General features: G+C 45.9%; 1 protein-coding gene across 4 annotated transcripts in view; it reads left to right on the top strand.

Annotated features, from left to right (window-relative positions):
• The window catches only part of FNTB (farnesyltransferase, CAAX box, subunit beta), a 96,151-nt gene that overhangs the window by 13,862 nt on the left and 65,058 nt on the right, over positions 1-17,231 (top strand). For all 4 annotated transcript variants that reach the window (XR_010839522.1, XM_067028317.1, XM_059059076.2 and 1 more), the window contains exons 2-3: positions 5,578-5,642; positions 16,857-16,929. Coding sequence is in view for 3 of the 4 variants with exons in the window: in XM_067028317.1 (XP_066884418.1) it covers positions 5,578-5,642; positions 16,857-16,929 (138 nt within the window). In the remaining variant the exon portion in view is untranslated. The remainder of the gene's footprint in view (positions 1-5,577; positions 5,643-16,856; positions 16,930-17,231) is intronic.

The following is a 17,231-nucleotide window of genomic DNA, read 5'->3' as shown; positions in this document are numbered from 1 at the left end:
TCCACAGACAGGGTGTGGGCGATCTCAGAAGGTGAGAAAGGCACCAGGGTAAGGAGTTGTCAGTTTTTATAGGGTTGAGTAATTTCATAGGCTAATGAGTGGGAGGAGTATTTCAGCTATTTGGGGAAGGGGCAGGAATTTCCAGGAATTGGACCACCGCCCACTTTTTGATCCTTGTGGTCAGTCTTAGAACTATCTTGGCGCCTGTGGGTGTGTCATTTAGCTTCCTGATGTGTTACAGCGAGTGTATACTGAGACTCAAGGTCTAGTGGAAGTTGACTTGTCTGCCATCTTGGACCCATTTGGTTCTAATCAGTTTATGTCATGTCCTCCGGCTATGTCATTCGTTCAAGGGTAGTGCCCTGCCCCCTTCCCTCCTGTTTCACAATGATGGATACAACTTTTCCTTTGGGTGTGTGTGTGTGTGTGTGTGTGTGTGTGTGTATGTTTATATGTGTGTGTATATACACATGTGTATATATGTATATGACTGGGTTTTTTTCCCCAAATCTTTGAAAGTAAGATGAAGATATTATGACACTTTACCCCTAAATAATGAAGCATGTGTCTCTTAAGAATAATGTTCCTCTACCTAAGGGCAATAATATCACACCTAAGAAAATTAAAAGTAATTCTATAATATCATCTAATATCCAATTTATTTTTATTTTTTATGTTTTATCTATTTATTTTTTTGTTTTGTTTTGTTTTTTGGCCAAGCCATGTGGCTTATGAAATCTTAGTTCCCTGACCAGGGATTGAACTCTGGCCCTCGGCAGTGAAATCACGGAGTCCTAACCACTGGACCACCAGGGAATTCCCTCCAATTTATTTTGAAATTTCCCCAGTTGTCTCAAGATTCTTTTTATATCTTTGGTGTGTGTTTTGAATCAGGAGCCAATCAAGGTTCCTTTATTTCAGACTGTTTAAAATTTTTGAAGAGCTAATCCCTTGGGACTGAAACTTTTGGTGACTAGTCCTGATGGCATTTCTTATAACATTTCATGTAGCAATGCTTCTGAAACCAAACAGATGCTTTAGGATGTCATCTTTCTCCCAAGAGAGCCATATCACTTTCATTAACATGGTCACAAACTGTGTGCTTTGTGCTCACGGGAAATGAACCTATGGGCTTTTTGCTGTTTATGCAAGAGAAAATTATCTGCTATTGTAGGGCTGTTAATAACCCTTTGTATTGTACTCAGTTGGTAGCTGCCTTGCCTGTGGGAGCTCTCATGCAGAAAAAAGAAATTAACTAAAATAGAATAAATAGTCCCTTCCTTCGGGATGGAAAGGAAACATGAAAATTCAAGATAAAATGAAAGGCCAGGGAAAGCAGACATGCTTTAGCATCCCTATGTTGAAGCTGATCCCTCCCTCCCTCCTTCCTTCCCTCCCTCCCTCCCTCCCTCCCTCTCTCCCTCCCTCCCTTCTTCCCTCCCTTCCTCCCTCCCTCCCTCCCTCCCTTCCTCCCTCCCTTCCTCCCTTCCTAATTCTGATTTGAGAGCTGTGTAGTGTTAGAGTTCATTACTTAGGTAACTTTGTTTTTTAATAGTTATCCCCAGTTCTCCTATATTTAAAGTGAGAATTTCGATAAAATTTTAAAAAGGAATTTAGTTACAGATCTTGCTTCATAGGCATTATGCAATTGTTGTGACTGCTTCTCTTAATTCTGTCCCAAAGGCTAAATTTCTAATTCTACTAATGTTTTGGAAGCCCCCAAGACCACTCCTAGGTTCACTGATTCACTAAGTGTTACCTGAAAACTGGTTTGCCTCTTGGTGAGTGTTGAGCCAAAAATCGGGAGAAGGAAGGATTTATTACTTGCAGCAAGTAAGGAGAACGCTGGGGATCTTTCCCAAAGCAGTGTCTCTCCCAACAGCGAAATTGGGGAAGTTTTAAGCTAAGGGTACATGCATATTCATGATGGGGCTTGGGTGGTCCACAGAGTCCAAGCTTTAGTTGATTGAAGTCAGAAGTTCAGAAAAGGTCAACATCATCAGCCCTTAGGTTCCAGTACATCTGGTGGTTGAGGCTTCAGGCTACTCTTTACCATGAAAGAGAACCGGGAGTCTTTATAACTAATATATTATCTTTGCTATTGTTATTTCTCTTGCCTGTTAACAGTCAGCATCTGCATTCTTTCTTCTCTTAAGATCATTGATTTCTAAGACCTATTAAAGGGCAAGCATTGTGGCCAGGCTTAGATCCCAGAATGGCTTAGGCCAACATGGCCTCTCTTATGTCAAGAAAGCCATGCCTGGTTCTCTTTCTCTGGGGACCCTCTACCTTATCTGCTTACACAAAGATTCAGAGAACTCAGCATATAGCTGTACTCATGGTTATGATTTATTACAACAACAGGCTACAGAACAAAATCAGCTAAGGGAAAAGGCTCATGGGGTGAAGTCTGCAGGAAATGAGGCACAAACTTCCAGGAGTTTTCTCCCAGTGGAATCACAGAGGACGTGTTTAATTTCTCCAGCATTGAATTGTGACCACACATGCAGAGCTGTCAGGGAAGCTCATTAGAGACTTGGTGCTCATGGTTTTTACTGGGGCTGGTCACATAGGCACCCTCTTTCTAGCATAATTTCAGACTCCCAGAAGGAAAATAGCTGTTCACCATAAACCACGTTGTTTATACAGTTTAGGCTCAGTGAGCCTCTCTTATCAGTTCTGGGAATGGTGAGAGCCCTCCCGAGATCCAGGCTCCCAGACTCCAGCCAGGGTCTACCTTTCAAGTAGGCCTTTCTAAGGATAGTAGTCTCAGGCCTGCTGTGTTAACTTTTTTGTATACAACTAGCTTTCTTCCTTTCCTTCCACTATGCAAATCAGAACATTCAAAGAATGCTTACATCTTCCCAGTGACAAAACTACTATGATTTATATCACCCTAGCAGACTGTATGTGGGGAAGGAGAGGCAAAAAAGGATGTTGTGTATCTGGGGGATTACTTTCATTTTCTTATCCTCAGGTGACTTTTTAAATTTCTATATTAATCCATTACTATTTGTCAAAAAAAATTACAGGCTTATTGCTAGTATTATTTTAAAAGTTGTACTCTAAAAATCATACTTTGTGCTCTGAAGTGATCTTTTTCTATTAAAAAATACACTAGTTCCTAAAGACAATCCACAGAATGGGAATATGACAAGGAACTTGTATCTATTGATAGAATATATAAGGACTTATTACAATTCATTAATAAAAAGACAGCCCAATTTAAAAAATGAACAGAGGGCTTCCCTGGTGGCGCAGTGGTTGAGAATCCGCCTGCCGGTGCAGGGGACACGGGTTCGTGCCCCGGTCCGGGAAGATCCCACATACCACGGAGCAGCTGGGCCCGTGAGCCATGGCCGCTGAGCCTGTGCATCCGGAGCCTGTGCTCCGCAACGGGAGAGGCCACAACAGTGAGAGGCCCGCGTACCACAAAAAAATAAAAATAAATAAATAAATAAAAAATGAACAGAGATCTGAATAGACATTTCTCCAAAGAATATCTACAAATGGCCAATAAGCCTGTAAAAAGATGCTCAACATCATTAGTCAACAGGGAAAGGCAATCAAAACTATAGTGAGGGCTTCCCTGGTGGCACAGTGGTTAAGAATCCACCTGCCAATGCAGGGGACACGGGTTCGAGCCCTGGTCTGGGAAAATCCCACATGCCACAGAGCAGCTAAACCCATGTGCCACAACTACTGAGCCTGCACTCTAGAGCCCGCAGGCCACAACTACTGAGCCCACGTGCTGCAGCTACTGAAGCCCACGCACCTAGAGCCCGTGTTCTGCAACAAGAGAAGCCACCGCAGTGAGAAGCCCGTGCACTGCAATGAAGAGTAGCCTCCTCTCGCTGCAGCTAGGGAGAAGCCCACACACAGCAACAAAGACCCAACGCAGCCAAAAATAAATAAATTAAATAAATAAATTTCTTTAAAAAAAACAACTAGTGAGATACTACTTGACACACACTAGGATGGCTATGGTCAGAAACATAGGTAATAATGTGTTGTTGAGGATGTGAAGAAATTGGAGCTCTCATATACTGCTGATGGGAATATAAAATGGTACAACTGCTCTGGAAAACAGTCTGGCAGGACCTCAAATGATTAAACATAAAGTTATCATAATGAACCAGCAGTTCCACTCCTAGTGATGCCGAAAACTCGACCTCTGTGCACTGGGGCTGAATCGAATCTTGGAGATAGAGTTTCGGGTGAAGTAGAAAAGAATAGCTTTACTGCTTTGGCAGGCAAAGGGGGAAACAGCGGGCTCCTGCCCAGAAAAACTGTGTGTCCAAACCTGGTAGGCAAATCTTTTTATTTAATGATCTTCCTGACATATGTTTCTTGTATTATTATTATTTTTTTATCCCTTTCAACGTATGGCCAAGGAAGGCACGACTGAAAAATGCAGCCTGTGTTTCATTTAGGCTGGTGCTTTGTATTAGCCTCACATCAGTGTCTGGCGTGGAGAAAACATCCTGAGGGGTCTGGGAGAACTTTCTTACTTCTTCTGAGTCAAATTCTCACAGTGACTTCAGTCTGTTTTTTGAAGTATTATAAATTCTTGGCCAAATAATCCCTGAAACTCATGTTCAAAGGCAAATACCAAAGCATATCCTAAAACCAAATATAAATGAATTTTAGATGGGCTGCCATTTTAGCTGATTCACATCACTGCTCCCCTCATCGTGAGTTTTGCACACTTGTCAAAGGGACTGGAAGCTCTAACTCAGGTGTTTCAGAAACAAATAATGCATTTTTGATATTTCCCAGGGAGGACGTTATTGTATATCTTGAAATCTCAGAAAGGACTTGCCTCACCACAAAGCAGGGATGGCCGGGAAGGTGAAACCCTGTATCCCGTTGACCAGCCCCCTCCTGCACTGCTGTACCCTTTCCTTACAGAAGCTGTGCTGTGTGACCACATCATGGTGTGATCTTCAGAGGAGACAGGTCATCTCATTCCTTTCGTGACCTGACTTTCCGAGATCCTTTGTTCTATGGGACTGTGGAGTCTGGTGTGTGACACAGGTCCAATGACCAGATGTGCTATTTCTTTGGTGTTTCCATGATTGATGTTCTTGTAAATCCCTTTGGGGATTTTAATACTGTTCAATCTATATTTAAACCATTAAATTTGACAATAAGAAGTAGGACCTCTGGCAGAAATTAATTGCATATTTGATAATGGCTGGTTAACGAACACCTAAACAACTTCATAGAGCAGGCAAGAACAGGTCTTTCAAGCAAAAGGGGTCCATCTTCACCTGCTCCCTGAGTAACTGGTGCCAGGGTGCCAAACTCCAGAATCTCCATTAGTTTGGATATCATGGATTAGTTTAGTGGAGAAGTCGGTTGTGATGCTAATGTGATACAGGGCATTCTTTCTCTCTCTGTCCTTGTCCCAAGCCTGTCATCCTGCAGAGCCCCTGAATGCAGTCTTGTTATGCTGTGAGGTACAAAGTCACACCAAGGAACTCTAGCCAGTAGGCATTTGTGGCAATAGGAACATAAAGTTGATAAAGGTCTCATCATTTGTTTTCTCTCTTCCACCTCCTGCATCCTTACCAGGCGAAAGTAGAAGAAAAGATCCAAGAGGTCTTCAGTTCCTACAAGTTCAACCACTTTGTACCAAGGTAAGCTGTGGTTAAGTGTTTGAGGGGATCCGGGAAATACCATCTCCCATGGGAGCCTTTCTTCTTTCCTCCTTGAGCTTGTCCAACCTCAGGGGATGAGTCCGCTGTGAGGCTGGTTTTCCCTGACCTTGTGGCTCCCTGGAGATGCTCCTGACCCCAGCTTCTGCCACTATTAGAATACTATCTAGAGGAGCTGCTCACTTGAACTGAGCCATGAGGTGTTACATGGGGATGCCCTCAGGGCCTGAACCCTGAGCTCTGAAGGTGGAGAGAGGAAGTTCATGATCTTGAAGCTTAGTTCTGACCTGCTGTGCTGGTATTCAAAACTCTCAAGTTTTTCATATGACACTTTGAAGCAGATGTACAGTCCAACGCGATGGCAAACGATGGATTCCTTTGATGTATATTATGACTTGACCGGGAAAATGTGAGAAGTTTGAGCTTCTCCCAGCCTGGCCCTTACTGGTGATTGTGCAGCAGATTCCCAAGGGTGACATTTCAAGTGAGAAATAAAATGCCTTTTGTTCTCCTTGGTGCTTAGTAAGTTGAAGCCTTCTGAGCTCTTTGATGTCAGAAATTCCAAAAGGAGGATTATAAGCAGAAACTTATTAATTTGAACCTTCATTTTCTCTTTTTTCCCCCCAGTTTTGTAATGTACCACACTAGAATTTCATAAGGTTATTTCATTTATTAGCATTTTTCTTCTAATCACAGATTAGAATCACAGATTGCTTCTCTGAAACTGTCCTGTGTTATCTTTCCTGATCAGTAGTCCAAATTGTGTTTGGTTATTTTTTATTTTTTATTTTTTTTGCAGTTTACGGGCCTCTCACTGTTGTGGCCTCTCCCATTGCGGAGCATAGGCTCCGGATGCATAGGCTCAGCAGCCATGGCTCACGGGCCTAGCCTCTCCACGGCATGTGGGATCTTCCAGACCGGGGCACGAACCCGTGTCCCCTGCATCGGCAGGCGGACTCCCAACCACTGCGCCACTAAGGAAGCCCTGGTCATTGTTTTATCTTAATGTTATAGCACTTTTCCTTGGCAGTCTCTGGACGTAGTCTAGTTGGGCCGCAGGCTGATTCTCTCTGGATGGGAAGCTGAAGGGTCTGAGGTCCAGCCTGACCTCCTTTATCATGTCTTCCAATTTCCTGAGGCCTCCTAACACACTAACTCCTGGCAAGTCAGTCTCTGGGTACTTCTGCTTACTGGAGCATTACAGATATTTCTAGCCTGAGTTAACTTTGTGTCTTTTATTGCCACCATTCCATTTTGCCCCTATTTCCATGAGAAGAAATTTAGTTTAAATATTGTGATTAGCCAAGGCAGAAAACAGTTGGAAAAATGGAAAGACAGGTGGAAAAGTTCTCTTCATCTTTCTTCCCTGGAGCAGAAAAGGAAAACATCAACTAACCAGAGGAGTCTACTTCCAAACTGTTAACCTAAGTTGCTACTTTAACCCATAGCCCAGACCTCAGTAAATGAATTATTGTTGTTGTCGTGAGCCACAGTTGGAGCTTAGCAAATGACACCATTTGTGTAAACAGCTCGGGGAGAAGGAGCTCTCTGCCCAGTACAGGCTGTTTCCCCAGAGGTGGTAGGACTTGGTGATGGTGAGGTGCATGGTGGCTTTAGGAGGGGTTTGTAGTTAGAGTTGCATCGCATGACTCACCTGATTGTGCTCTGAGTCACTGTGCCCTGTCTCCAGCTCTGTGGACACATATCCTCTGTATTTCCAAAGGGACCTTTGATCATTTGACATTCCTTTTTCACCCACCATCAGATTGGAGCCCCTGGACTTTCCTTTTATTCTTACTGAGATGGGAGGGAGAATAGGAGGTTATAATCTGGGAGGAAGCTGTGTTTTGGGAGTGGTGGTAGAGGACAGTAAAGGAGCAAAATCCCCTGATTCATAGGTCTTAGGTCAGGTGTGGGTGGAAAACAAAAATGTTTCTGTTGGGTTTGTATCCTTTGTGGAAGTAGAATATACCAGGGCTCTGGGTTTATGTCAGGAATCTGACATTTCCTATTTTATCATTGTTGCTCTGCAAATGAGTGTTTTAAAGGATGCTAATTAGCATCTTATGTCACAGCATGCTAATTAATATTAGAGATATTACACACTGTGGCCAAATGGCTGAGAATGTAAATCAACTTATCAGTATAAGGCTGGAGCCAAACATCTTCACGATAGAATGAACTTCTGGGGTTGAAGAATAAATATGAACATTTATCAGCATTTTAAATTACTATCACAATTACAATATTTAACATTTTACTAGTCAAATTTTAAAAGTCTAGTATTGTATTGCAGGAACAAAACTTCCTTGTTAGCTAAAGTGAATATTCAGATAGAGCAATTAATCTAGGTGACATGGCTTGTTTGTGTTTCTGAGGTCATGCTGCTGATCGGATATGGCAGAATCACACACACTCCTAGGATCACTGACCATGCCCAGGTCCAGGGATGCCAGGAATGATGCCGAGCGAGGCATCCATCTATTCAGCCTTTCAGAGCCACTGCCAAATAGAAGTTTGGGCTGAAATTCAAGGCTGAAGCTGAATGTTGTTACATTCTGCAGTGTCTGCCCCATCCCAGAAATGATTTAACTCACTCTCAGACTGTGAAACATGCATTCTCACCTGGAGTGAGGTGGTCCCTGCCAAGGAGCTTTTGGACCATGCTTTGAACAGTTTTGTTTATCAGTATCCTGCTTTCCCATAAAAGTTAATTTTTCTTTCCCCGTGGTTAGTCATTCTCACAGTTTCACATGCTTATGAATTTACCCTTTTCCATGTATTGCATTAGCTTTAGTAAGACACCTGAAATGCATAAACCACACACACACGCACACACACGCACACACGCACGCACGCACACTCACATACACTCACATAAAATTTTTAAATTGTCAGGGAGTTCCCTGGTGACCTAGTGGTTAGGATTCCGGGCTTTCGCTGCTGTAACCCAGGTTCAGTTCCTGGTCTGGGAACTGAGATCCCTCAAGCTGTGCAGCGTGGCCAAAAAACAAACAAACAAAAAATTGTTTTTTTCTTGGGAAAAAGTAGCCTGGTGCTCCTTGTAAGGGAGAAATATTGATAATGCTAATAGAGCACTAAAGGTTAAGTGTTGGCAGTTGCTCTGAAGCCAAAATGCTCTTGAGTTAAGCTCTCAAAGCAGTTTTCATACGGGCACTGGCTCAGCTTTCATGTTGTCTGCCATTTCTGTATGTGATGATACTTTAGCATTTCCCAAATCCTGAGCAGTTAAAAGATGTGGTCCTTGGGGCTTCCCTGGTGGCGCAGTGGTTGAGAGTCCGCCTGCCGATGCAGGGGACACGGGTTCGTGCCCCGGTCCGGGAAGATCCCACATGCCGCGGAGCGGCTGGGCCCGTGAGCCATGGCCAGTGAGCCTGCGCGTCCGGAGCCTGTGCTCCGCAACGGGAGAGGCCACAACAGTGAGAGGCTCGCATACTGAAAAAAAAAAAAAAAAAAAAAAAAGATGTGGTCCTTCATACTGTTGTTCTTTCCAAGGTTCACACAAGTAAGTTCATCTTCCCTCCCACCCTCTCTCAAGTGACTTACTGCTTATGTGCGAGAGGCTTACTTTTTGACTGGAGAAGCCCCTGGCTTTAGTGGGTTTAAAACCCTCCTAGCAGCCAACAATGGACTGAATCCCTGTTCTCTCATGTGTCACAAACAAAGGCATGAGTCTCAGGGATGGTCCATGTTTAGGGGGAGGGAGTGTGTTTGCTGTCATTTGGTCTGCTGTGTTCATTTAAAGTCATTCATTCCTTCACCCATTTGGCAATGGTATCTAGGGGATCAGGCACTGCTGGGCTCTGGGAACAGGGTGAGCAAGGCTGACCCAGGTCCTGCTCCTCATGGGCTCTCAGTATCATGGGGAAGGTAGTTATTAAACAAATGAATTCAAAGAACATAGTTACCAAGGGGGTGACTGTCTCTCTCTCTCTCTCTCTTTTTAAAAAATAAATTTCTTTCTTTTATTTATTTATTTTTGGCTGCATTGGGTCTTCTTTGTTGCATGTGGGCTTCTCCCTAGTTGCGGCGAGCGGGGGCTACTCTTCATTGCAGTGCACGGGCTTCTCACTGCGGTGGCTTCTCTTGTTGCGGAACACAGGCTCTAGGCGCGCGGGCTTCAGTAGTTGTGGCATGCGGGCTCAGTAGTTGTGGCTTGCGGGCTCTAGAGCTCAGGCTCAGTAGTTGTGGCGCACGAGCTTAGTTGCTCTGCAGCATGTGGGATCTTCCCGGACCAGGGCTCAAACCCGTGTCCTCTGCGTTGGCCGGCGGATTCTCAACCACTGCGCCACCAGGGAAGCCCAGGGGTAACTGTCTTAAGAAGGGAACGTGGCGCTCCGAGAGAGAGTAACAGGGAGGGTGTAAATTAGGTTGGATGTAAATTAGGGAAGGTGTCTCAGTCTATTTGGGCTGCTGTAGCAACTTCCTGTAGATTGGGTGACTTAATGTTTATTTCTCACAGTTCTGGAGCCTGGGAAGTCCAAGATCAAGGCACCAGCAGATCTGGCATCTGGCGAGGACCCGCCCCTCTGGTTCATAGATGGCATCTTCTCACTGTATTCTCAACTGGCGGAAGAAGCTCTCTGGGGTCTCTTTTATAAGAGCACTAATCCCTTCATGGGAACTTTACCCTCACCACCTAATCACCATGCAGAGAGGTCCCCACCTCCTAATACCATCGCATTGGGGATTAGGATTTCAACATAAGAGTTTTGGGGGGATGTAGATGTTAAGTCTGGTAGCAGAGGCCTCGCAGAGAAAGTGACTCTTAGGCTGAGACCTGGAGGGTGAGTAGGAATTGGCCAGTTTAGGAGGTGATGGGACTTTTCCAGGCAGAGGGAAAACATGAGCCACAGCTCTGAGACCGAAAAGAGCAGAGTGCAGTGCACCCAAGGCAGCGTGACTGGAGCTTGGTGAGGGCATGGGACTGTACTGCACATGCTGCACGGTACACAAGTATTTCTAAGTTACTTCTCCAACAGTGGAACCAGACTGCCAGTATCCTAAATATCTGTATTTATTTGGTCATTCCTGTGTGTCCCAATCTCGCACCCCCTCTCTCCACAGCCACACAGATGCCCTCCTCAGCCAGTTGAGCACCTGTGCCCTGCAGTGTGCCCTGGAGTGTGCCCTGCCACCCCCCTCCTGCGCAGAGCCTGTCTTGTTCTGCTCCACCTAATTGAATGGCTTTGGGGCTGAATTATGCAGAAAGGAGAGGGAAAGAGCTCTAGCTTTTCTTTTCTAATGCCCTACACAGAAAAGAGTTTTAGATCTAGAGGTGACTTGAGAATAAAAGAGTGGTAAGAGTATTAGTTTGCTAGGGCTGCTATAATCAAATACCACTGATGGGGGGTGGCTTAAACAACAGAAATTTGTTTTCTCACAGGTTGGGAGGCTGGAATTCCAAGATCAGGGTTCTGGCAGGGTTGGTTTCTCCTGAGGTCTCTCTCCTTGGCTTGCAGAGGCCGCCTTCTCACTGTGTGTTCACATGACCTTTTCTCTGTTTGGACTCCCCCCCAGTGTCACTCTTTTTATAGGATCACCAGCTCCCATTTAACCTTAAGTACCTCTTTAAAGGTCCCATCTTCAAATGCAGTCACACTGGGGGTTAGGGCTTCAACATATGAAATTTGGGGATGGGGGGGAGACACAATTTAGTCCATAACAGTAAGGCTCTTAGTGCAGTCTCTGGCTGACCAAAAGAAACTGGATATATGTCCCTTCAATTTAAAAGAATCATAAACCTCAAAGAAGACGTTAAAATTCAATCAGCATTGTGGCCCTTGAAGCTCTAGATAAACAAACATTTCCCGAGATTTTAGAATAACATTTACATATTAGCATTTTTGTGTGTGTGCTTGCATGCATGTGTAGGTGTGTTTATGATTAAGTAGACGAAAGTGAAAGGACAGTTTCCCTTGTGGAAAAAGTCACTGAAAGAAATTTCTCTTCCCCTGCTTGTGGCTCAAGTTGGTCTTCAAATGAAACCAACTAAAGGAATTCACTAGTTCCCTCTTAGCAGGGCTTCCAGGGCCTGGCTATCTGTGAGTGAGGTTCAGGGTGGGAGGAGAGCTATGAGCCCCCTTTGGGCTGCCTCAGGTCCCAACCTCTAAGGACCAACTCAGAGCTGCAGAAAAGGTGCCTGGAAGCTTCTTTCAGTTAGATGTTTCTGGTCAGGCGAGGCTTCAGGTAGCTTCTTGTCACTTCAGGATCCTGAGGAGTAGCCAGAGTCTCTTCCTCCCTACACGTAGAAAAGCCTTTGCCTCTGAGGTCTTTCATTTCCTAGGACTGACAAGCCCCTTGTCAAGTGAGAGGAGTGAGAAGACAAGGGAAAGGGTTCATTCTCCAGGGTTGGTTTTTTGTTTTCCCCACAATAAGGGGAAGGATTTGTTTGTGGCTTAATTCAGCTCTCTAGAAATACCGAGTCCTCCAGGGAAGTTTAACCCCTGGCTGACAGGTCTCCTGCAGTGTGGCATGTGTGACCACACGAGAGACTGATGGGAAGCACCCCTGAGCCAGAGTGGATGCCATCTGCAATCTCACCAACGCCTCCTTGTCCTCTCTGCTTGCTCGCATTTTAACTTTTCCTTTGAGGCTTGTCATTCTTTTTAATTGACAGGACACGTACCCAGGGAGAAGTCTCTTCTGGCTAGTCAGAAACTGATGCTACCATTCCTCTATTCTCTCTCTTGTTCATGGCAGTAAATGTTGAGAGCCTGCTCTGTGCTGGGCCCAGGTGCTGAAGCTAGATGCAAGCTCCCTTCATGGGGTTATAGGGTATGCAGTAGGCAGGCAGACCCAACAGGGAATTCCAGTCAATACCTGGTCCCTTTCCCCAGCATTACACTTAGGATCACAAAATTTTATTCACAAGAAACCTTTAATGCTGTCTTGCCTGACAGTTTATTTTATTTTTTTAACATCTTTATTGAAGTATAACTGTTTTACAATGGTGTGTTAGTTTCTGCTTTACAACAAAGTGAATCAGTTATACATATACATATGTTCCCATATCTCTCCCCTCTTGAGTCTCCCTGCCTCCCACCCTCCCTATCCCACCCCTCTAGGTGGCCACAAAGCACCGAGCTGACCTCCCTGTGCTATGCGGCTGCTTCCCACTAGCTATCTGTTTTACGTTTGGTAGTGTATATATGTCCATGCCACTCTCTCACTTCGTCCCAGCTTCCCCTTCCCCCTCCCCTTGCCCGACATTTTATTTATTTATTTTTATTTATTTATTTATTTTTTTTTTTGCGGTATGCGGGCCTCTCACTGTTGTGGCCTCTCCCGTTGTGGAGCACAGGCTCTGGACGCACAGGCCTAGCGGCCATGGCTCACGGGCGTAGTTGCTCCGCGGCATGTGGGATCTTCCCGGACCAGGGCACGAACCCGTGACTCCTGCATCAGCAGGCGGATTCTCAACCACTGCGCCACCAGGGAAGCCCCCGACATTTTAAATGAGGTGGAAAGTGTTCTCTTTATTGGAACAGAGTATTCTCCCTTCTCTCCTCTGTGGCTTGGCATCCCAGGGTATTTGGCCCATTCAAATTCCTCTGACTATTTTTCAGACTGAAAAGAACTGGCCCGTAGAAAACCCTCTGTGACTTGATCCTTTTCATAGTTAGGAGTCAGGAGTTCTGCCTCCAAATTCCGTGCTTGCCCTCACCTGGATTGGGTTTCTCAGCCTCCTCTCACTTCTTGAGTGGGTCCCGGCCTGCCCCGTTAACGGTCTCCTGTGCCCTCCTGGCTTTTCTCGTCCATCACACCTATGCTGGCCACACTCAGCCTGCACAGCCAGGGCCAGGCTGCGCGGTGTGTGCCCTCTTCAGCTCTCCGCTGATCTCATTCCGTTCCCTCACACCTCTCTCTACCTTTCTGCTCTTCCTGTCTTACGAGCCCTAACCACAGTACCCCTGTCACTGCTTCTGCTAAAGGGTCCTAGCAAGATTGCCAAGAAAGAAAATCGTACAACAGTGCCTTCTGAATGGCTTCATCAAAAATTTATATCCCTCAGCTTCGGCTGGGCCTTCACTCTGGCTTATCATCCTTCATTCATCTTGTGTAGATTTCTTAACATATTCCCCGTGATGGCCAACCCACACTCTGCCAGGTCTTGCCTCCTAATTCCTGAGAAAACGGAGGCTGTCCCACGTTTCCTCGGTTTCCCTCTTCCCCACTTCAGAGTCCTCTGTTTGTCTAACTTCACACTCTCCCATCGTTTCTGTCCCTGAGAATGTAGACTCATTCATCATTTTCAGACTCACCTCTCCTCCTGACGCCCTCACACCTGTCCCTGTGCACACTGAGCCCTGACCCCTGGACCTCCTTGAGAGAGAAATTGAGTCTGGCCGTCTCTTCTTTATGATCTGGAATCTGCTCTCCTCACTCCCTGAACTCTCTTGAAGGTCACCAGCCACTTCGTAGTTTGTCCTCTTTTTCCTCACTCTGACTGCACTGTTTGCCGCTGTTTAAAAACCTCCATGAAATTCTCTCCTCCTGCTCTGCCTGCGAGGCGACACCGCCTTTGCCCTTCATCTGCTTGTGTACTGCTCTTTACTTCTCTCCTCTGGCTCCTGGTCCTCCAAGCCCTTAAAGGTGGGTCTTCCCTCAGTTCTGCCTTCAGACTTTTCTCTCTGCTCTGTCCTCTACTCCTGCCGCTTCACCTGTCACTTGCTTGCAGATAAATGATTCCTAGTCTGCCTGTGTCACCTGGATCCCTCTCCAGAGTCTCACATGTGTTTCCAGCAATGTGACTGACATCCCCACCTGAACACACTTCCAGTGCTTTAGAGTCCACCTGTCCACAGTCAGCTTGTCTTGGGCACCGTGCTAGGTGGAGCCCTCAGAACTCTAAGTTCTTCCCACCTGGTTGACCCTTAACAGCATCTTACCCTGTCTTCCCACCTCATCTCGTCTCCCCACTTAGTGCTTTCATCAGTACAGTTTGTAAACACATATTGAATACCTACTGTGGTTAGGTAAGTTTTCTAAAGCACAAGTCTGGTCATTTTTTTCTCAGCTGAAAACCCTCAGGGTTTTCCTTTGCCTATTTTTTTAAATTGAGGTATAACTGACATAACATTATATTCATTTCAGGTGTGCAATGTAATGATTCAACATTTGTGTGTATTGCAAAACGGTCACCACAGTAAGTCCAGTTAACATTCAGCACCATATATAGTTATAAATTCTTTTTCTTGTGTTGAGACCTTTTGAGATCCACTCTCCTAGTTACTTTTAAATATGCAGTACAGTATTATTAACTATATCACTGTGCTGTACATTACATTTTCATGACTTATTTATTTTATAACTGGAGGTTTGTACCTTTTGACCCCCTTCACGCATGTCACTGCCCTCCCTCTCCGCTTCTCACCTCAGGCAACCACCAATCTGTTTTCTGTATCCACAAACTCAGGGCTTTTGTTTCTTGTTTTTTTGGTGGAACCCTAGAGTGCCACATATGAGTGAGATCGAGCAGTATTTATCTTTTTCTATTTGACTCATTTCACATAGCATGATGTCCTCAAGTTCCATCCATGTTGTCGCAAATTCCCTATTCCACCTGTTCACACAACCTTCCCTGATCGTTGTTTTCTGAATGAGATGCCCTCCCCCAAACCCTTTAGAGCCTCTAGTATTTTATCTGTTTTCCCTTTATGAAACCTACCCAGTTTTCCTCATATTTTAGCCGCTTATGTCCTTATCTCATTTCCAGTACTGAATTAGAAGACTTTTTTTTTTTTTTTTTTTTGTGCGGTACGCGGGCCTCTCACTGTTGTGGCCTCTCCCATTGTGGAGCACAGGCTCCGGATGCGCAGGCTCAGCGGCCATGGCTCACGGGCCCAGACACTCCGCAGCATGTGGGATCCTCCCGGACCGGGGCACGAACCCGTGTCCCCTGCATCGGCAGGCGGACTCTCAACCACTGCGCCACCAGGGAAGCCCTAGAAGACTTTTTGAAGTAAAGACTACTTCTTCTGCGCACAGTACAGTGGGAGTTCAATAAACAGTTGTTGAACTGAATACCTAGGAAAGAGAGTGGTTCTTCTTTCATTTTATTTCTGGAATCAGCAAGCACAGTGAATGTCTTAAATTCTTTACTTTTTCCTTTCCTTCTGTAGTCACACAGACCGCTTCTGTAAGACCCAGCAAGAAGTGCAGCCCCTGTCCTCTGCCTGCCAGTGCAGGTGGCCATGGCCAGCACAGTCCATCTTAGAGCCAGTGTTGCTGACATCAGGGCCGAGGAGAGCGACTGGCTGCAGAGTACAGACTTGATCCTCAGGCCAGGGCTGTGGGTCAGCGTGTGGGGGGTGGAATTTCGGGGAGGGAATACTAGATGGATGAGTGAGGGGCAGGCAGGGTACAAACCACAGACTTCAGAGAAGACAGAGGCTAACCAAATCAGGGAAGTGGCGAGGCTCAGATTTAAATTGCTTACAGGATGGGGAGCTGCAAGGTATCTGTCCTCAGCTAGACCCTGGAGGAACTTTCTGGGTGGTTTGTTACTATGCCTGGCTAAGTGTGCTCACAGGGACATTTCTAGCCCAAAGCTACCAGCCACGAAGGAGAGTTTGTTTCTAACATTTTATTTATTTATTTATTTTTTTGGCTGCAGGATTTTTTTTTTTTTTTTTAACATTTTATTTATTTGTGTTTTGGCTGCACCGTGTGTTTGTTGCGGCACGCCGGATCTTCGCTGAGGCATGCAGGATCTTTGGTTGCAGTGCACGGGCTCTTTGTTGGGGTCCAGAGGGCGTGGGCTCCACAGTCGGCAGCATGCAAGGCTGTCTCTCGTTGAGGCGCGCGAGCTCGGTAGTTGTGGCGCGCGAGCTTAGTTGTCCTGCGTCATGTGAGATCCTAGCTCCCCGACCAGGGCTCGAACCCATGTCCCCTGTATTGGAAGGCGGATTCTTTACCACTGTGCCACCAGGGAAGCCCCGCCCCAAACGTTTGCCAGCGCCATTTCCAGACACGTTAGGGATGTTCAGAGGCTGGCCTCTTTTCTCTGGTTTAGCCGCTCTGGGGAGCTAAAGAAGTTGCTGTTTTCTACTCATTGACTGTGGGGAGATGACCAGAAGGTGTGAGTGAGTGTGTGCACGTGTGTACCTGTGTTCTGTAGTGGGGGAAGCCGAGGCTGTTAGAGTAGGTTTACAAAGCTCTTTATCTTTCCAGGCTTATTTTGCAGAGGGAGAAGCACTTCCATTATCTGAAGAGAGGCCTCCGACAGCTGACAGATGCCTACGAGGTAAACACCTTGCCCAGGAGCTTTCTCTGTCAAAGTATCAGTCAGATCTTTCTCCTTTTTCACTGTTTGGATGTAAAAGACACTACGGGCTTGCCTTGTCGCAGATTCACTCGCCCCGTCGTGTGGCCCTGGTGGGAACCGGTCCGCAGCAGCTCTGCCCCACAGAGCGGGGACTCCTACTTCCGAAAGGACAGAACCCGATCTCTAGTCTCGTCCTCCCTCAGAGCCAGTGGAGGTCCCAGATGGGGTGGGGTTTTCACCCCCATCGTGGCTGAGGGGGGTTCACATGGTGTTCTTCTAGA

The sequence above is a fragment of the Kogia breviceps genome, chromosome 3 (genome assembly GCF_026419965.1).
Source record: "Kogia breviceps isolate mKogBre1 chromosome 3, mKogBre1 haplotype 1, whole genome shotgun sequence".
NCBI classification, from domain to species: domain Eukaryota; kingdom Metazoa; phylum Chordata; class Mammalia; order Artiodactyla; family Physeteridae; genus Kogia; species Kogia breviceps.
The sequence above is the reverse complement of the archived record's forward strand: the minus strand, read 5'-3'. Positions and strand labels throughout refer to the sequence as shown.